General features: G+C 41.3%; 1 protein-coding gene across 4 annotated transcripts in view; it reads left to right on the top strand.

Moving 5' to 3' along the window:
- The window catches only part of AFAP1L2 (actin filament associated protein 1 like 2), a 2783820-nt gene that overhangs the window by 1788880 nt on the left and 973292 nt on the right, over positions 1 to 21648 (top strand). For 3 of the 4 annotated variants that reach the window (XM_044055822.1, XM_044055820.1, XM_044055823.1), the window contains one exon: positions 20404 to 20469. The exons of the other annotated variant lie outside the window; for it this stretch is intronic. In XM_044055822.1, the coding sequence (XP_043911757.1) occupies positions 20404 to 20469 (66 nt within the window). The remainder of the gene's footprint in view (positions 1 to 20403; positions 20470 to 21648) is intronic. 4 annotated transcript variants of the gene reach the window in all.

The raw sequence follows: 21648 nt of genomic DNA, 5'->3' as shown, positions 1-21648 counted from the left end.
ACGGTTTTGCTTACAATTTGGTGTCTCCTTCATTATCAACATCATCAACCCCACATTTCCAATTTTCTATATGGAGTTGAGGTATCATGTCAACTGTTGCCATCGCTTTCTGGATTCAGTGCCAATCTTCTACCTTGTTCAACAGTCATGCCTGGCTGTCACAGGTCTTCTCACACACAATCCATCCATCTTTTTGATGGGCATCTATATTTGCTCTTGCTATCTTCCCATTTGTCACAACTCTTTCACTAGATTGTCTTCTACTTTCCTGCAAATGTGCCCAGCTAACATAATCTGATCTCTTTTACCTTCTCTGCAATAGGAGCTACTTGGGCTTCTGCTCTGATGTCCTCATTTCTTCATCTGTCCAACAGTGTGCATCCTACCATCCATGTTAGGCACTTAATCTCTATCACCTCTAGCTTCCTCAACTGCTCTGCCTTTACTGACAGGTTTCTGTTCCATACATTAGCTCTGGTCACACCACTGTTTTGCACACCTTACTTTTCAGCTTCTTTGGAATTCTTCTGTTACACACTACACTTGGCACTCTATGCCAGTTAGCTGCAGGCCCTCTAATTCTAGTTTTGAAATCCTGGACTTCCCTTCTTCTCAACCACCCTCCCAGGTACTTGAACCTGTTAATCTGTTCCACTATATTTCCTTCTTTCTCAAATTTCAGCTTCTTCTGATTTCCCCCATTTGCTGCCATTACAACTGTCTTATCTGTACCCAGTTTTATCCCACATGCTTTCAGTTTTGCATTCTATTCCCCCAGGGAAGTTCTTGCTCAGTCTTTCTATAATGCCACATTATCTGCATATAGCAACTGACCAGTTTGCTAATGTAGTTCCTCACCAGTCTGAACAGCAGGGGGCTCAGACCTTAACCCTTAACAGGCACATCCACTCCGACTGTGAAACCCTTGGTGAGTTCAAACACTGTTTGTATTCTATCACTGGGTTCTTGCTCATAGCCTGCACTCATTCTGTCAATGTTTCTGGGACTTGAAACCACCACAGGACTGTCCACATCACCTTTTGGATGTCTTCCAGTACACCTGTACACATTACCTTTTGGATGCCTTCCAGTACACCTGTACAGGTGTTATTCTTCTGCTTCTTTTGTTACCTTTTCTCCATTTACCTGTGCACACCCCCTGACAGTGGCCACACAGGTGTCTGTAAGGCTGCCTGCCTACACCTTCTTTTGAGTACAGGTGCTGGGCAGAGGACTACCTAGCAGTTGTGGCTATGTTCTGTTACCTTCATCCTCACTACCTCAGGTCTGGTTATAGGACAAAAGAGAACAAGGACACTGTTCACTGAATTATCCTCAGACTTTGAGCAACAAGGGAAACATTTTGCATGCATGAGTTAGTTCCAGTTCCCCATGAATTTTGACAAAAAACAAAAGAGTTTCAATTTATTCAAGGTTTTCCTTGATGCAAGTGGATTTCAGTGCTGGACAGTATAATAATTGTCCATTCCTTGAGCTCCCACTGTTTGAAGAGCCTACGTATTCAGCTATTCCTGCTCTAATACAGTGTTTTAAGATGTTTGTGAAAACCTCCTCCTAGACCCAACTTGTGAGCAAGTGTTACCCACTAGATACATTTTACAGGGTGCAGGAGATACAGAAGCATTTATGGGAAACTTTAGTGGATGATCTTGCTGTGGTCTCACTAGATGCTTTTAGGGGGCCCATATTAGCACCCATTTTATCACTGTCCCTAACAATGTGGAAACTTTGAGAAGAAGTGTTATATTTCAGCAGTCCTGAGAATGGTACTGTAATCTGCCAGACCCATATGATACAGTACCAGGAAGATGAATTGACGCAAGTAAAAGAGATGGCTGAGGATATTACAGATGAAGCTGTCAGCTGGTAAGACTGACCTAAATTATAACCAGGCTTGAGAAGTACCCTATCAAGTGTGGCTATGATGCCCTGTGATTTCATAGATGCCCCTGGCAAGGTAGCAGGTCATGGCACAGTTCTAAGAAGGTGTACCTGGCACTTCCAGGCAATGTTAAACAACACGTCTTGAGTGCCTCTACAATAAGGAGATTTCCTTTGGTCCTTCATCTTAAGAAGTGTTTAGAAAGTTAGAATAAGCACCCCAATCAACTTCACCCTCCTTGGTGACTGTGGTAAGTACTGGTGTCTACAAATTGACAGATTCTGGAGATTTTAAAATAAAAAAAACAGACTACATCCCAGATCTGTGTAATTTACTCTTTAATTTGCATTCCATATAATAGTATAAATGTGTGCTTTCATCCCTAGGTATGGAAATTCATCTGACCAAACAGACCCTGGTTGGATGAACTCCTGTATCTAGGGATGAACACACTAATGTATGTAGTTACATGATGTGGTCATTAAAGGGTGATTGACACAGCTCAAGGCTGTGGTGCATGACTTGTTATGTTTAAAAATGTGAATGAGATGGGCATGATCACACAGTAAATTAAACATCTGTTTCATTCTTGATTTGGAAATTTTTCAAGGAACTGTCCTACTAAATAGGGCCTTTCAACAGAAAACAAAAAGGGGTCATGCAATACAGAAGGAAGATACAGTTCAACAACAGGAAACCGACCTATAATGTCAAAAATGGGTCAGGGTGGGTAAGGCTTTAAAACTGGATAAAGATCCATTAGTCAGCTGAGAACCACAACAGCTATGACTTACTCTCCAACATTTTTACCCCTCCACAACATTTGGCTGGTAGGATCTCCTATTTTCAGAATAGCTAGTCTCTCATGATCTCACAACTTTGAGTCATATATTGTGAACACAAGCTACATAAAGTTCTTTCCTGTTCCTCCTTTCATGGGTATTCCCTCACTACTAGAAATTAATTGTTTTCACCAGAGCCTATTCCATGCTAGTTGTTAAAATGCATTGGTATATGCACGAGATACCACAGTCAGAATAAGGGAAGTGGTGTCCTCCAGATGCTTTTTAATCTGAAGTCTTGATAAAGAAGAATAAAACCCAGACCACAACTCAAAAACCTGTAACTGGCCGATGACCTCGACACAAGAGGAGATGCTGAGGAAAGGTGGGAGTAAGGAGCCAATGTGGGCTCACCTATCCTGCAGAAGGGAGGCTGTCTGGTCCACTGTGATGGAGGCATCCTCTACAGAATGTACAGTATGACTGCAGTGCATTAGATAGAGGACACAGCTCCACATCATCCAGAGTCTCACATGTATAAGATCTCTGTGCATTGATAATCACTGGGGGAGCAGGGTTCCTAACTAGTGGTACAACAGCATTTGTCAGAATTACGAATGACTGACATTACAAATCGCATGCTTGCATGTTCTCATACCCATTGGTTTAAAGTACAATTAGCGGAATGTAGTATAATCAGACAATGGTCTATAACAGATAGGTAGAAATATGTCGAAACGTGAGTGATTATGAACATAGCGGAAGGTTTTGTAGTTTTACTACTGCTGTGGTTTCCATTTGTGCTCTAGTTGTGATTCATTGCATGTCCTGTATTCTCCTTTCTCTGTGGTAGTATGAATGTGGAGTTAGTATATTTAAGGAACAGGCAGTGGCAGACCAAGGTGTGAGGGAACCTCTTTTTAAATAATTGCAGTTTCACCTGTCTATTGTCCACTAATTGTGATTTAGTGATGTGAACTTTCAATCAGATATGTTTTTCACTTTCCAGTAGTTAGGTTCTGCCATTTGTGATTTGCTTAAATGTATTTACCAGCTGCATTTGACACCATGGGAATAGATATGCTGGCCACAAGGAGGGTAGATAGGCACATACAAAAGACCCATCCTGGTGCAGATAATGCCCACTGGAGCTTGACTGTTGTACCCTAGCCTGGATATAAATGTGATTATTGAAAGGTTTTCCTCTCTGGAAGAGGAAACCTTACCCCACATTGGGTGATGTAAGTGCCAGACACCAAGCCAAAGAATGGGGGGGGTGAATCAATAAATAAGAAGAGTGCCCAAGGGGAGTTGATCATCATGCAGTGGTGGCAGAAAAAATATACAAACCATCTCTTCCAGATACTTTCTAGTGCCCAAGAAATAGAACCCATAGAATTTCATACTTGGTCTGTCACATCTATTCAAGAACAAAGTGGGGAAAAATTCAAGATACTTTCCTGCAGTCCCTCCTTCCATCTCTCATGAAAGATGCTATCATATTTACTCTGGTCACAGGATAACTACCTGTGTATACCTCTTAACAGAGCATATGGTTTCTCTAGTTTTCAGAAGGGGACTCTCACTTAATGTTTTCTTGTACTGAGCCTTTCTTTTGCTCTAGAGTCTGGTAATTCGAACCAATATTTACTCACATGAGAGTCAGTGTCATTCACATGTACCTCTACCTTGGTGAGAATGTAATGCAGGTGAATTCCATGGAAGAATTTCAAAATTCTTCCAGCTAAATACAGAACCTCGATATCTCGGGTTCTTATCATAACCTAGAACTTGTAAAAGTTCGAATGTCACATGGTCGACACCATATGATCAAACTTTTACAAGTTCGAAGGTTAAAACAAATGGCTCCGTATGGCGCAGAATAGGAAGATTTCCCTTTTCTGCACTGAAGTGCGATCTCGGAGTTGGTATATTTAAGTAGTGGGGTGTGGGGGGTGCAGGAGGGCTTGCCCCCCTGCTCAGAGCATTTAGGTAAGTTTTTCTTTTTCTTTTTTATTATATATTCACTGTTTCAAACTTCGCTGATATGGTGTTGATCATATGAGGTTCAAAGTTTTGAAACTTCGAGTATATAATATAGACCCGATATCTCCCTAATTCCCGAGGCCAGTCCTCTTCTAACTGCCTACAGAACCTGCAGATCTCACAGATCCCCAGAATGAGGCCTCTTCTAGCTACCTACAGAATCTAGAGATCTCCCTGATCCCCAGGACCAGGCCTCTTATAGCTACTTACAGAATCTATAGATCTCCCTGATCCCCAGGACCAGACCTCTTCTAGCTGTCTACAGAACCAACAGATCTCCCTGATCCCCTGAACCAGGCCCCTTCTAGTGGCCTACAGAACCTACAGATCACCCTGATCCCCAGAACCAGGCCTCTTCTAGTGGCCTAGAGTACCTCAGCATCTCTCTGAGCCACAGTAGATTGACCTTTGCTTTTCTCATGCCAAAACATTCATTGGAGCAATTTTAGATGCAGCCCTTAAAATATCCCTCTTTTAAGACAAGATTTCTCTTGTGAATCAGTTCATCTTCATATCTTATCGAAGCCAGATCTGACAGCCAAAACCTTATTGACCCTGGTCGTGGGCTAGCATCCATTCTCATGGTTTCATATGGACAGCAGCAAAAATAGAAAATCCAGAGGTAAGTCCAGAGTGCCTAGGAGCAGCACCTTAGAATGAAAGACAATGATGATGTCATTCATCATCAGAAACCTGACTTAGAACTCCCTTTTTATTTTGACATCCAACTCAGGATCGGACTACCTTTTATATTATGTGAGCCAACTCATTACCTGAATACAGGTGTTTTAGAGCTAGCCTGGGGGGCAGGGAGTGCACATGGCCAAGGGATGTCAGGCTAAGGCACATAAATATAAATGAGATATCAGCAATATTGAATGCACTCCAGACTTTGCACTGAGCCCTGTGACCATGCATGCTCAGAACACTACTAGCCAATACTGCAGTGTCATGGCATGTTAAACAATTGGGAACTCAATCTTACTTTCTCTGTAGGCTTAGACTGAGAGATGGGACAAGGCCATCAGCAACAGCAGTAGTTTTTCTAATGTGTAGAGTGTTCGTGCAACATGTCTTTGAAACTTGTGGATTATTTTCCCTTCACTTGATTTTTCATCATCCTAATCAGTCTACAGATGCACACATTGTTAGATTTCTTTGCTTCCTCAGGAGTTAATTCACTGTGGAAATATAGTGTTTTTAATTAAATTTTGAATAAAGCATGACATTTAGAATTTTTGACTCTTTTATGTTCACCAAAAGCAACAGTCAGACTTTACCTTCTAAAGCATACACAAATTAACTTTCTGGACTGAAACTCTATGTCTGGAATTAATTGTCTATGTGTTTTCTGCAAGTTCTAAATGTTTTTAAAAGTCAGTTTAAGACAGAATACAGTAAAAGTTGTAGTTAATACTAGGACCAAGATAGCTGTAGATAGTGTTTTTCTGTATGCCATCTCTGGATGTAAACCCTTTATGTTTCCCTAAGCAAGTACTTATTTTAAGTATATTTAAGTTTTCAAAGTATTTGCTTAACTTTGTATTCAGATAAAGAATTTTATTATTCATTTTCAACGGACTGTACTTGGGCTATTATTTACTAGCATTTAATGATACTTCCTGGACTTGAAGATTTATTAACCAGTGATATCTGCTATATAAAGAACAACTATATAAGATTATGTGCAGCCATTTTTTGCACATACCTCCAGTCTTTCTCTTTCTTCTAGGATTCCAGGATGGTTTCTCACTCACCAAATCCAATTTACTGGATATTCTGTTCTTTCATTTTGCTGTTATTTCCTGATCTCAAACGTAGGCATGGACTTATTAGGGCAGTACTTCTTGTCTTTGCATCATCAGGCTTGTCACTTTGAGGATGCAAAGTCTGATCTTATCTGAACTTCCTAGACTACACTTTTCCTCTGTTTTTTTGTAAGCTAACATTATATTAATGCTGCACATGGGCTAAGTGCAGTATGTATGTATGCTTGTTAATGGAACAGGTTTTGCATTAGCATGCATTTTCCAGGCAGGTTAAACTATAAACTGTGAAACACTAATATCTCGTATTAGTGTCCAACTGTAATCCCCAATGATTTGCTAGAAAATTGAAAGCTTTAGGATGGATCCAAAGGGTAAAAATATGAGGCAAACTCAGGAGTGTTCTGCAAAAATCATGGACAGATGAAAGGCATGATTCAGTGACATAAGGCAAAATCAGAGACAATTAAGGTTTGTGGAGTTTCTGCTGCATGTGATATACTTGTGTGACACTGAAACAGAAACAGCCTTTACAACTGTTTTCACATAAAAGGAAAGCAGAATGCATGGGGGTTTGAAGACTGAACCAACCAAAACATGTACTTAAACATTAAAAAAATAAATAAATAAACAAAGATACAAGTAAAACTGCCCTAATCTGAAAATCCTGTCTCTGTATACCTTTTTCCCTTTTGCTCACTAGGTAATGGATTATGCTGACCCCGATGTGATGTCAACACATCAGCAAGGAACTGAAACTTCTTGCTGAGTAATCAGTGAGGACAGAACATGTTATGTCCATAGGGGGCATTTCTTGGAAGAGATTTTCCTTAGAAATAAAAGTGAGAATGCAAACTTAAATGGCAAAAAGACAACCAAGATCAGCAAACACTGAGGAAATGCATTTTGAGAACAGATTGGTACTTTGATTTTGTCAATTTGCATATGACCTTTAAGTTGTTGTTATTAAACTTTTATATTATGATTGATTTACTTCAAGAGTGAACAGTAGTTATGTTTTGGTGTGCTAGGCTGGTGTAGTTGTTGGCAGTGAGTTACCATAAAACAGGGACAAAAGCATTGGGATGGGGTTGAGCTGGTGGCAGTGAATTACCATAAAACAGGGGAAAGGTATTCATATTAGAATGGTATCATTAACTCTTCCTGGAAACAGTGTGTGTGTGTGTGTGTGTGTGTGTGTGTGTGTGTGTGTGTGTGTGTGTGTGTGTACAGTTATCACAATGAAATTCAGTTACTCTTAGTAAGAATGCACAAAAAGACACTTAGCTGATAGCAAGCTATGTTGAAAGCATGGGAAACCAGTTATTGTAACTCCAGCTAGCTGATTGTTAATCACCTGAAGCAATAGTGTACATTTGCCTACTCTCCTATGGCGAGTTGCCCCTCACATATTAATGCAATGGTCAGGGGTGGGAGGGTGGCGTAATGGTTAAGGTGCTTACCTTAGAAGCACAAAGTGCAGGGTTTGATTCTGACATGTGGTAATTAGCTAGGCTTAAAATGGCCCATAAGGGCAGTTAGCCTAGTACTAACCTATGAACCTATAAGTAGTGTAGATCATGAGACAGTTATCCTTGTCCATCATATATTTCATTGGTGCCAGCACTGTAAATATAAATACCATACACTGACAGGTGGAAGAGACAACATTTGGATCCCTGTACCGCCAGCATTCATCAGCTTATATTCAGTACCACTCAAGCTTCTTTGAGAAGGAGCATGCTTTCTCCTCTTTAAAAGTTCATTTGTCTGTTGTGTTGACACACATGCCTCTGGATCCTCCAGTAACTATATATTCTGTAATGACAGCATTTCTGAAGAAGAACATGCATCTGAGACTGCCATAGAACTTAAACTTTGCAATCAAGAAGCTCACTTTTCCTGCTTTCAAACTAGCTCTTTTATCCTCAGGTATCTAACTGGGAAGATTCGCCCTGATAGGTATTACTTCTACAATGAAAAATTAAGAGCTGCCCTCCTTGATGTGAAGAAAGACTTACACAGCCTTCCATATAGAAGGATCCTCCTTAAGGATCATCTTCACATCCAAGATGGTCTCAAAATTAACCCTAAGTCAGTCCATTAAGCTGCCTGTGTGTTATTCCAGGAAGGATGGTATGCAGATACACGCTTTCTCCAAACAGGTGGTCATCTGCATTATCTTTTATTATAGTAATCCTGTCAAGACCCTGGATAGTCTGTAAGAGAAACAGCCCCCACATCAGCCTTTTTTCAAGAATGCTTCTGCTCATATCATCTGTGAGGTTGCCATCTGGACTTCTGTCCACATCATTTACAACACCACAAGCTATCCTACTTTTGCAGGTTTTAGAGCATCAATTGTGAAAAGCATGGAATAACCCCTTACTCATGGGTGAGTTCAGGGCATCTTCTTTTATTGTGCTGGGTTAGCCCATTTGGGTAAATTTACTGCAGCAGTAATTCATATGATGAATATAATACAACTACATTAGAATACTCAAGGTAAAATTAGATGAGATTCTCAACTATGGTTTCATTGATAAACTATGCCAATGAGGTTGGCATTATGGTTAAAGTGTTTACCTTATCTACACAGGGTGCAGGGTTTGATTCTTACATGGGGTAATTAGCTAGGCTTAAAATGACCCATGAAGGCAGTTAGTCTACTGCTAATCTATGAACTAGAAGTACCTCTGCTTCTCTTTCTGTCTACTTTCCCTCTGCCTTCAGCTTGGGGGAAGGAGTAATTTCACTTTTACTAGGAGTTCAGCAGTGCTGTTATCATCTGAGGAAGATTTTTAAGTAATTTACTGCACATTATTTATTTATTTATTATTTATTTCCAGTTTGATTACCGGGGAAATCCACTGGGTCCAAAGGACCCATTTTCAGTGGAGGCCCGGGGAGAAAATCTCCAAGATACATAATATAGTATAGATACAAGAGATATAGAAGTATAAAAGATACATTATATAGAACAGTTTACAACAAAAGTACATTCAGTGTTACACATAGTCAGACAAAATTAATTGTAGTTGATCTTAAGGATTATACAGATTAATTTATGCAAACACTCTTATATAGTAGGTGTGGAAAGACTTTACATATACACCTTTAAAGTAAATGTAGAAACACTTTACATGCACTCATTTAAAGTATGATGCTATTTACAATATTTACACACCTGTGTCATGTGATAAGTATCTCTAGTAGTTGTAGAGAGCTTAGATACACTCATAGTAAAGTAGCTATGGGAGATTTAGAGAGCTTAGGAACCTGGGAGAAAACCTCCTGGGGGCATATACTTTGATAGATTTAGGTAGGGTGAAGGCAGGTAAATTTCCATTTAGTGGACAGGTGTTTGAAAAGCTGGGTTTTAAAGTTTTTTGAGTTTGGTATAGTTTTTAGAGTGGAAGGGACAGAATTCCATTTCTTGCCTATTGAGACAGAGAGGAGAAGTTGGCCAGTAGGACATTTAGGCTTGTGGATACCAATTAAGTTTTGATGTTCAGATCTGAGAGTTCTGTTGGGGGTGTAAGGGGGAAGGATATTTGCTAGAGCTGGACATTTTGTAAGGTGAAATACAAGTCTGTGTGCAGTGGTGAGTTGGATGTAGTTTAGGTAGTTTGGGAGTTCTAGTCAGTTCAGAGATTGAAGAATAAGGCAATGATGGATGGAATTTCTGGATTTGGTGGCACATTTAGAGATTTTATGACAGCAATTTTCTAGTTTGGCAGTGATAGAGGAGGACAGGTTGGCTAGGAGAGGGGCACCGTATAATAAGGAGGGAAGAAAATAAGGAGTGGCCAGTGTGTGCCTAGTAGAGTTGGAGAAAAAGTGATTATTCCTGTATAGCATACCTAGATTTTGGTGGGTTTTCTTAACATTTTGTTGAATATGGATGTCAAACTTGAGGTATTCGTCAATAGAAATTCCAAGTAGTTTAGCAGAAGGAACCACTTCTATAGGTGAGTTAGTTTGACTACTAGCATTTTTGTCTTAGGAGTAAGTCTTTGTGGGGGGGGGGGGAATAGTAGAATTTTTGATTTATTTGCATCTAGAGAGAGGTGGTTTTGGCACATCCAATTTTCAGTAGTTGAAAAAGCAGTCTGGGTTTGGTCAGCAGTTCAGAGAGGTTTGAGGCAGAGCAGACTAAGGTTGAGATGTCTGCATATTGAATGATTTTGGTATCAGGAATAGCAGTGTGAATTTTATTGATGAAGATGTTAAAAAGCATAGGCCTAAGCATGGATCCCTGTGGTACACCAGGAAGGGTAGGTAAGAAGGAAGAGATGGAGTTCTTCCATTTAACTGCCTAAGGATGGATCCCCGTGGCACACCAGTTGGGGTAGTTAAGAAGGAATAGGTGGAGTTCTTCCATTTAACTGCCCAAGGATGGACCTCTGTGGTACAGCAGTTGGAGTAGGTAAGAAGGAAGAGGTGGAGTTCTTCCATTTAACTGCCCAAGGATGGATCCCTGTGGTATGCCCGTTGGGGTAGGTAAGAAGGAAGAGGTGGAGTTCTTCCATTTAACTGTCCAAGGATGGATCCCTATGGTACACCAGGTGGGGTAGGTAAGAAGGAAGAGGTGGAGTTTTTCCATTTAACTGTCCAAGGATGGATCCCTGAGGTATACCAGTTGGGGTGGATAAGAAGGAAGAGGTGAAGTTCTTCCATTTAACTGCCCAATGATGGATCCCTGTGGTATGCCCGTTGGGGTAGATAAGAAGGAAGAGGTGGAGTTCTTCCATGACACTGCCCAAGGATGGACCCCTGTGGTACCAGTTGGGGTAGGTAAGAAGGAATAGGTGGAGTTCTTCCATTTAACTGCCCAAGGATGGACCTCTGTGGTACACCAGTTGGGGTAGGTAAGAAGGAAGAAGTGGAGTTCTTCCATTTAACTGCCCAAGGATGGATCCCTGTGGTACACCAGGTGGAGTAGGTAAGAAGAAAGAGGTGGAGTTCTTCCATTTAACTGCCTAAGGATGGATCCCTGAGGTACACCATTTGGGGTGGGTAAGAAGGAAGAGATGTAGTTCTTCCATTTAACTGCCCAAGAATGGACCCCTGTGGTATGCCCATTGGGATAGGTAAGAAGGAAGAGGTGGAGTTCTTCCATTTAACTGCCCAAGGATGGACCCCTGTGGGACACCAGTAGGAGTGGGTAAGAAAGAAGAGGTGGAGTTCTTCCATTTAACTGGCCAGGGATGGATCCCTGTGGTATGCCAGTCGGGGTAGGTAAGAAAGAAGAGGTAGAGTTCTTCCATTTAACTGCCCAAGGATGGACCCCTGTGGGACATCAGTAGGGGTAGGTAAAAAGGAAGAGGTTGAGTTCTTCCATTTAACTGCCCAAGGATCGACCCCTTAGGTACACCAGGTGGGGTAGGTAAGAATGAGGAGGTGTAGTTCTTCCATTTTACTGCCCAAGGATGGACCCCTGTGGTACACCAGTTGGTGTAGGTAAAAAGGAAGAGGTGGAGTTCTCCCATTTTACTGCCCAGCGATGGACCCCTGTGGTACACCAGTTGGGGTAGGTAAGGCGGAAGAGGTAGAGTTCTTCCATTTAACTGCCCAAGGTTGGATCTCTGCAGTATGCCCGTTGGGGTAGGTGAGAAGGAAGAGGTGGAGTTCTTCCATTTAACTGCCCAAGGATGGACCCCTGTGGTACACCAGTTGGGGTAGGTAAGAAGGAAGAGGCGGAGTTCTTCCATTTTACTGCCCAGGGATGGACCCCTGTGGTACACCAGTTGTGGTAGGTAAGAAGGAAGAGGTGGATTAACTGCCCAAGGATGGATTCCTGTGGTATGCCAGGTGGGGTAGGTAAAAACGAAGAGGTGGAGTTCTTCCATTTTACTGCCCAAGGATGGATCCCTGAGGTACACCAGTTGGGGTGGGTTAGAAGGAAGAGGTGGAGTTCTTCCATTTAGCTGCCCAAGTATGGATCCCTGTGGTACACCCACTGGAGTAGGTAAGAAGGAAGAGGTGGAGTTATTCCATTTAACTGCCCAAGGATGAATCCCTGTGGTATGCCCATTGGGGTAGGTAAGAAGGAGGAGGTGGAGTTCTTCCATGTAACTGCTCAAGAATGGACCCTTGTGGTAGGCCAGTTGGGGGAGGTAAAAAGGAAGACCTGGAGTTCTTCCATTTAACTACCCAAAGATGGACCCCTGTGGGACACCAGTAGGGGTGGTTAAGAAATAAGAGGTGGAGTTCTTCCATTTGACTGCCCAAGGATGGATCCCTGTTGTACACCAGTTGGGGTAGGTAAGAAGGAAGAGGTGGAGTTCTTCCATTTCACTACCCAAAGATGGACCCATGTGGGACACCAGTAGGGGTAGGTAAGAAGGAAGAGGTGGAGTTCTTCCATTTAACTGCCCAAGGATGGACCATTTAGCTGTGCAAGGATGGATCCTTGTGGTACACCAGTTGGGGTAGGTAAGAAGGAAGAGGTGGATTTCTTCCATTTAACTGCCCAAGGATGGATCCCTGTGGTACACCAGTTGGGGTAGGTAAGAAGGAAGATGTGGAGTTCTTCCATTTAACTGCCCAAGGATGAACCCCTGTGGTACAACAGGTGGGGTAGGTAAGAAGGAGTAGGTGGAGTTGTTCCATTTAACTGCCTGTGATCTGTCTGACAGGTAACTGGAGAACCAGGATAAAGTGTTTTGTGAGAGATGGAGGTTTGAGAGATGATAGAGAAGGTGTTTGTGTGAAACAGTATTGAATGCTATAGACAGATCAAGCAAGACAGTAGAAACTAATTGTCCTGAATCTTGGGATTGATTGACAGTTTCTAGGAAAGAGAGTAGAGCGGTTATAGTACTATGGCCTGGGTGGAAGCCATGTTGGGTAGGTGTAAGAAGATGGTTTGGGGTTAGAAAAGGTGTAAGTTGGAGGTGGATGCACTTTACTAGGATTTTGAAGATTGATGAGAGCAGAGCAATAGGGTGGAAGTTTGAGATGTTGGTGTTTTTGCCTCCTTTGTGAAGAGGAAGAATATAAGCTGAGAGCCAGAGTTTGGGGACGTATGATTCCTTTATAGATCTGTTAATTATGATGCTGATTGGGAGAGCTATACCATCAGCAGCGCATTTTAGGAAGGAGAAGGGAATATTGTCAGGACCATTAGAGCAAGGTTTAAGTTTAGACAGAAGTCTTTTTATAAAGTTAGTGGGGACAGGTTTGAGCTCAAACGTAAGGGGATGGTTATTAGGGGAATTAGATGGAGAAGAGTGAGGGACGGGTGGGTTATTGTTGGGGAAAGTCTTGGTTAGGTCAGAAATAGTTTCTATGAAAAATTAGTTAAATTCAGAGCCTAGTTCAAGGTTGGATTTACTAGGGTGAGGACAGGGGTTATTCTTGGAGCCTGGATTAAGAAGTGAGTCTAAATATTTCCAGAATTGCTTGGAGTTTTTATTGTTATTGGACTGGAGCTTGATATAGTAGGATTTCTTTTGTCCTTAGTGATTAGTTGTTTTGCAAGGTTACAGAGTTGTTTGTACTGGAGCAAAGTATTGGGCAGTTTATTGTTGTGGTAAAGCTTCCATAATTTGTCCCATTGGTGCATAATTTGTGTTGTATGTTTGGATAGCCAAGGAGCTGTATTAATTTTTATCCTTTTGTTTCTTAGTGGAGCTAGAGAGTTTAGAGTGTCTAGGAAGACAGACTTGAAGTTGTCTATAGCATTGTCAAGAGGAAGAGTGGTTAGAATTTGCCAGTTCATTTGTTTGAACATGTTTGAGAAAGTTGTGGGGTTGAAGCTACTGATGTTGAGATTGAGAATGTATTGGTGCTGGTGAGGTGTAGAGCTAATTGAGTGATGAATGAAAGCTGGGAGATAGTCGCTAATGGTGTCAGGAATTGTCCCAGAGTTGGTAATTTTATTTGGATGGGTGACTAGGATCCAATCAATAGTGGATCCAGAGGGGTTTGTTTTGTTAGGTTGGGTGATGGGGAGGATTTTTTGAGTAAAGTTATAGAGGTTAATGGATAGGGAGGGAGACGGACTATTGACTTTATTCCAGTCAATATTTATATCCCCTAGAATGTAGGTTTCATAGTTAATTTCAGTAGATGCCCATAAGCGAATATCTTCAAGGTTAGAGATATTGTTACCAAGTGAGATATATAGAGCAATGATGCAGATATTTTTATGATTATTCATTTTTAGTAGTCCAGCTGTAAGTTCATAGGTAGGTACTAGGTTATCTGCCTGAGGGCATTAATATCCCTAGCCAGACTGTGTTGGCGTTCACCTCCCCATTGAGTAATTAACTGACCCTCTGTTGAACTGAGGAATTGGAATTTGGAGGGGAATTAAGGTAAGAAGGTTAGAGTAAACTAAGGCAGTGCTGACACCTTTTTTATTTAATCGGTCATTTCTGAGAGTTTGGAATCCTGGGGGCAGGATCTCAGAGTCGGAGATATAGGGTTTGAGCCAAGTTTTGGAGATGGCTAGGATGTCTCGTTGGTTATGGCTTAGCCAAGCTAGAAATTGGTGAACTTTGTTGTTAAGACTATGGGTGTTGATAGTAAAGATGTTTAGGGTGTTGTGGGGGGGAGGAAGGAGATAAGGGGTAGATGTTAATAAAGGGATCGGGACCAGGGTAGGATGGCTATCTCCAGCAACAACTAGGTTGTTGAAGGAAATAACCTTTAGCGATTTAGGTTTGCATAGAATGAGTTTAGGTAGATCTAAGATTAATTTAGGTGTCAGTATATTAGCGGTGGTGGAGAAGATTTTAGGGTGGATTAGGTGCAGAGGGTTAGGCTGAATGAGTGAAGGGGGGATAGAATGGAAATGAGAGTAAGACTGAGGGTAAAGGTGGGTTTGTATGGTGGTCATTTTTGTAGGTAAAATTGGACAAGCATTGGAGGAGTATGAACTGGTGTAGCATAAGGGAATTAGGAACACAAGGAGGAAGCAGGGGCCCTGGAGGGTGTGGAGAATTAAGGAAAAATGTCTGTGCAAAGGAAGAATGATAAGTATAGATTTGGAGAAGAGAGAAGGCTATGCAGAAGAGAGTGTTTAGAAAGAGATACAGTTTTTTTTAGAATTATAAGAAAGAGGAGGGGACTTTAATTGTTAGGGAGGTAGACGAAGTGATGTGTTTAAGTGGGATGGCTATAACTAGGTAGAGTAATGGGGGAAGAGCTCCTATTGGGTAATTAGGCTGGCTGTGTGGGGAAAGGGAAAAATAAAGGTAGGCGTGCTGGGGGCTGGGTGGGAATTGGGGGCAGGGTAGGGGAACGGAGTGAGGCTGCAGAGCGAACGGAGCGGGAAGAGCCAGGTATGCATGAGAGGTCCACAGAGCTGCAAGAAATAATCAGTTGGTGGGGCTCTCTAGTTGGGACTGAGTGTAGGCTAAAGGGAGGTAAATTGTAGAGATTTAGTCAGAATTAGAGGTTAAGGGCAGAGCTGTTGTTTCACCTTTCCTAAAAGTGAGATGCTTGCTAAGTTAGCTTAGGTTTGAACATGGAATGCCAAGAATGAAAGCGAGTGTTTCACTGTAGTGGGAGTCTGCTGCCACCTAGTGGTGAAATGGGGGTGGGATACAGAGAAAAAACTAGCTGGCCTTGGGGAAAAGAGACTGGGGTACAGAGCAACCGGAGGGGGGGGTAAGGGGCTGTGGCAGGCTGCTAATGTGCTCGTTATGGGTAGGTTATAGTCAGTATTTTATACATTCCAAGATAGTCCAGATACATACATGCTAGTCTAAGCAGGTTGGAGGGGTAACACTTTAAAAGGCAGTCTGAGGCAGGCGTCCTTTGCAGGGGGTATTTCTGTTCATTTATGTTTGATGAGGGGGAGCACCCGAGGAGCAAGCTGTAAAGTGAGAGAGAGAGGTAGGTTAGCATTTACAGGACAGGTGGGATATGTAGAAATTGCAAGGGGCTCAGGAAGAAGCTGGATTGAGAGTGAGTGTAAGTAGGGTGGTACAGTTAGGAAAATATAAATGCAGAGAATAACTAACATTCATTTAAGCAGACCTCAGTCAACTATAGTTTACATGCACAAGAAAAGCTATGGCAGATGCAAATAAGCAGCTATTGCAATATATGTAGGCACAGTAGTTAGCGTTCAGCCCTAGTAGCTCAATACGAGCTAAGTACAATGCCTGAAACCAAAAGTTTTAGCATTCAGCCCTAGTAGCTCAATTCAAGTTAATTACAATATTTGAAACCAGCAGTACTAGCATTCATCCCCAGTAGCTCAGTCCGAGCCAATTACAATATTGTAAAAGCAACTGTTCTAGCGTTCAGCCCTAGTAGCTCAATCTGAGCTAATTACAGTGTTTGAAACCAATCGTTTTAACGTTCAGTGCCTGTAGCTCAATCCAAGCTAATTATAATATTGTAAGGCAACTATTTTAGCTTTCAGCCCTAGTAGCTCAGTCTGAACTGATTACAATATATGAAACAATATTATAGAAGCAACTGTTTCAGCATTCAGCCCCAGTACCTCAATCTGAGTTAATTATAATATTATAAAAGCAACTATTTTTAGCATTCGGCCTCAGTAGCTCAATCCGAGCTAATTATAATATTGTAAAAGCAACTATTGTAGCTTTCAGCCCCAGGAGCTCAATCAGAGCTAATTACAATATATGAAACAAATTATAGAAGCAGCTGTTTTAGCGTTCAGCCCCAGAAGCTCAATCCGAGCTAATTATAGTGTTAGAAACCAATAGTTCTAGCGTTCAGCCCCAGTAGCTCAATCCGAGCTAAGTACAATAAAGCAGCAGTTTTAGCATGCAGCCCCAATACCGCATTCCAAGATAATCTCAATACTTGGAACCAACAGTTTTAGCGTTGAGCCCCAGTAGCTCAGTCCGAGCTAAGTATAGTATTGTGAAGTGCTACTTTGCTATAAATATGCATAACACTAACACATCAATATGGCTACACTGCTTTCCAGCACGTGGCTGTTAGGCATCCTATATAGTCAGGTTAGGAGATGTTGTAGAATAATTCAATACAAATAATGCAATACAGACAGGCAAGGCTGCGGATTCATTCAGCATATGAACATTCAGTTGCATTTATCAGCTGATAATGACCTACCGACCTATATAAATCCTGTTACATTCTTTCAGGGATTTTCCCTCTTAGTTTGTTGAGCCCATGGGCTGTTTTCTATTAATGCAGTATGTGGACTGGTGTGCTTGCGTGCATTGCATGAGCATGTGTAATGTGTTGTGGATGTGTGTGCTTGTGTGTATTTCACAGGTGTGTGCAAAGGGTTGTAGGTGGGTGCACTTGTGTGTATTGCACGAGTGTGTGTAATGGGTTGTAGGTGGGTGTGCTTGTGTGCATTGCAGGAGTGTGTGTAATGGGTTGTGGGTGGGTCTGCTTGTGTGCATTGCATGAATGTGTGTAAGGGTTGTGTGTGGGTGTGCTTGTGTACATTGCATGAGTGTGTGTGTAATGGGTTGTGGGTGGGTGTGCTTGTGTGTATTGCATGAGTGTGTGTAATGGGTTGTGGGTGGGTGTGCTTGTGTGCATTGCATGAGTGTGTGTGTAATGGGTTGTGGGTGGGTGTGCTTGTGTGCATTGCATGAGTGTATGTAATTGGTTGTGGGTGGGTGTGCTTGTGTGCATTGCATGAGTGTGTGTGTAATGGCTATCCATTGTGTGTGTGCTTGTAGTTTCATGCTTTGCCTTAGACAGCAAGTATAACCTTATTCCAGACAGAATTCCTTAACCATCTTGATGGCTAAGTGAAACAATCTCTTTCCTTTCTTTTTTTCTTTTCTCTGTAGTTATTAGATTCTAGCCACTTTTGTTTGTGACTACACAGCACAGCTTCAAAAAAGGTTACTCTTTCCTTTACAGTTATGCTTTTGGCTGAAATCTGTGCACAAGACATAGCTTTGGTAAAAGAGACATCCATATTGATCTTGTAATCTGTCCAGAAGACAGATGTCTAGCTGTGGCTAAATAGCATTTGGTTGAATGTGCTGTAATAATAATTCTGTATTTGAACATCTACATTTATGGTGAGTGGGACAAAGGGAGATACTGCCAGCTCAACTATTTGGAATTTTGTAAATAATTACATGTCATTTGTGGATATTAGCATGGTTTGTATAGAATTGTAACAAAGGGAGATACTGCCAGCACAGCTGTCTGGAATTTTGTAAATGGTTATGTATCATTTGTGAATGTCAACTTGCATCATGTAAGATGCTTGTGTTACAAATGTGTTAGAACTTTATGTCATGTATATATCAAACTAGGTTTGGACAGACATGGTGTTGAAAAGATATTTTAAAAAGAGCTGGGCTTAAAAAATGGATCCACAATGTGCCCTGATGGAAGAGAACAGAAGTGTATATGCACTATTGTAATGGTTTGAATGTATATATTTTTAACAGTAGAAACTAGAACACAAGAGGTTAACTTCAGAAAAATAGCTGAAATTAAATTACTTTATGGTGGCAAGGAGACATAATGTCTAAAACTAGGGAACTTTCTGTATTGTCTTGCAAGTGGTCTATTGTGTTATGACTTCCAGCAAGTACCAAGATCTTGGGAAAAGCCCATGTTTTCGTATTTTCACAGATAGATGCTAAATACTGACAGATTCCAGAAGTGGGGGGTTTACCTGGGATAGAGTCAGATGACAAGAAATGATGTAATTCTGCAAGCTATCCCAGCAGTAACATTTGAGATATTAATTTAAGAATTCTCTAAGAGAGATTGAGCATTCTGTTTTGTCTTTGACCTGACAACATCAAGATGCACTCACCACATCTGCCTTGCTGATCTAATTAAATGTACTAGGGTATAGTAATTATCTTAGATATAGTCAGGAATATAGCAAAGTTTAATTTAAACATTTTCTTTATTTATTTCAGACTGTCTTGTAATGTTGTTTTAAATGTTGGTCTTGTTCTTTTGTTTATTACTAAATATAGTTAAACCTTTCATTATGGCTGATATATTTAAGTTCTAAGAGTACTTGCATATTTATTTGGTGATACTGTGTAGGCCACTCCTAATAGCCTTGCTCATGATCAAACTACAATTTGTATTAATAGTAGTATTACACAATAAGATTGGACACCCTTTGTTAAGGGTCTTAAAGAAGTTTATAAGGAGTTGGCTGGTGGCAATAATAACTACCTTATAGTCTGGGCAAAAGGGGTCATAGCTAGTAAACCTGTGCCAGCCTTTCCCAGGTGTGTATGTGAGTGTGTGTGTGTGTGTGTGTGTGTGTGTGTGTGTGTGTGTGTGTGTGTGTGTGTGTGTGTGTGTGTGTGTGTGTGTGTGTGTGTGTAAAAATCAAACATCAAAGAGTGTGTGTGTGTCAGCTACTTGGCAGGGACATGAACACTGGTTGGACAGAGAGGGTGCTGGAGGTCTTGGCTTGACCACTCAGCTGAGATCTCAACCCTATAGCTGTGCCAGTGGGGAGTCTTATTGGAGATACGGAGAAAGAGGGAGAAATGAGCGCCAGCATGACTGTGGTCTCTGTGTGCTCTTAAGGGAAATTGCACTTGATGCAGAGAGCTGCACCTGGAAATACTGTGTGTGTACCTTGTCATCCTCTCAGTGTACACACCCTACTGTTGCCAGTGGTGAGCATTGAGGCTCCTTTATTACTGGTTGAGTGGTGGGCATCATAGTGAGTTTGAGCATGTGTGTGTGTGTGTGTGTGTGTGTGTGTGTGTGTGTGTGTGTGTGTGTGTGTGTGTGTGTGTGTGTGTGTGTGTGCGTGTGTGCGTGTGTGTGTGTGTATCTGTGTTTTTAATGTTAACAGAGTTGGGACCATAGGTACTCAAACAATGGATATGACAAAAAATGCATAAATGTTTATTGACGTGCTATAGAACCTAATTTGGGGTATTAGACTCCTAAGAAGAAAATATGTCCTAATTCTATATTGTATTACTTTTAGTTGGACTGCATCTTTAATACAATGAACTGCAATGTCATCTCTCCAGCAGTCAAATCAATAATTACGGCAAGTAAATCATGGCATTTGGCCAAAAAGCATGCTTTTATGTTGCAGCTATCTCAAATTGTGCAAAAATAACTTTTTCTCCCTGCCTCGTTTTGTTACTCTTTCTTTATTTCTTCCTCATTCTGTCTCATTTCTTGAATCCCCCATTTTCTCTTACTCTGCTTAAACAACTAACTATCTGTCACTCTCCTCCTTATCTGATTTGCCCCTCTGTCCACTGCATATTATACTTTGACCATTCATATCATATTAGTCCAGACAAAACTCTGTTAATTCATTCTGTTTTTGTATTGCAGACACTCTTACCCTGTTTCTCACAGTACTGCTAGTCTGAAATTTCCAACATCCATAGTCTGTGCCAACTTCACTCACAGCTCGGCATCCCCCAATACACTGTTTGTGGTACATTTAAATACCCTATTTTTTTTGCTGTTGTCTGGGAACTTCTTCTAGTTATCCCCACTGTAGGCTTCCCATTTGTTCCATGGTATAATCTGGAACACAGTCCCTTTTGTTGCAATCCTTGGCATATGTCCTCATCACAGACCTAACCAGTTGCATATGAAATGCTGCCTTTTATTTAAATCCCTGGATTTACCCCTCACAACTGACATTGCCCATTGCTTAAACCACATGGATACACATCAGAGATAGTTTAGCAGTTTCACCTAAGAGAGCCTAACGCATGTTGAATTTTACTAAAAGGATACACTGCTACCATCCTTCAGGTTGTTCCCTGCAAGAAGTGCATGCAATGACCAAACCACCCTTTAAGAAGCAGCAGACAGTGTATCTGCCTATAGTAAAACCATCTGTAAACACATAGCAGCAGACAGCATACCTACCTGTAGTAAAATTATTTGTAAACACATAGCAGCAGACAACGTACCTGCCTATAGTAAAACTATTTGTAAACACATAGCAGCAGACAACGTATCTGCCTCTAGTAAAAACTATTTGTAAACACAAAGCAGCAGACAACATATGTGCCTGTAGTAAAACCATTTGTAAACACATAGCAGCAGACAACATACCTGCCTATAGTAAAAGTATTTGTAAACTCATAGCAGCAGACAACGTACCTGCCTGTAGTAAAACTATTTATAAACACATAGCAGCAGACAACGTACCTGCCTGTAGTAAAACTATTTGTAAACACATAGCAGCAGACAATGTACC

The sequence above is a fragment of the Protopterus annectens genome, chromosome 14.part0, assembly GCF_019279795.1.
Source record: "Protopterus annectens isolate FY-2018-M chromosome 14.part0, PAN1.0, whole genome shotgun sequence".
In the NCBI taxonomy this organism is placed as follows: domain Eukaryota; kingdom Metazoa; phylum Chordata; order Ceratodontiformes; family Protopteridae; genus Protopterus; species Protopterus annectens.
This window is presented reverse-complemented; position numbering and strand designations above follow the sequence as displayed.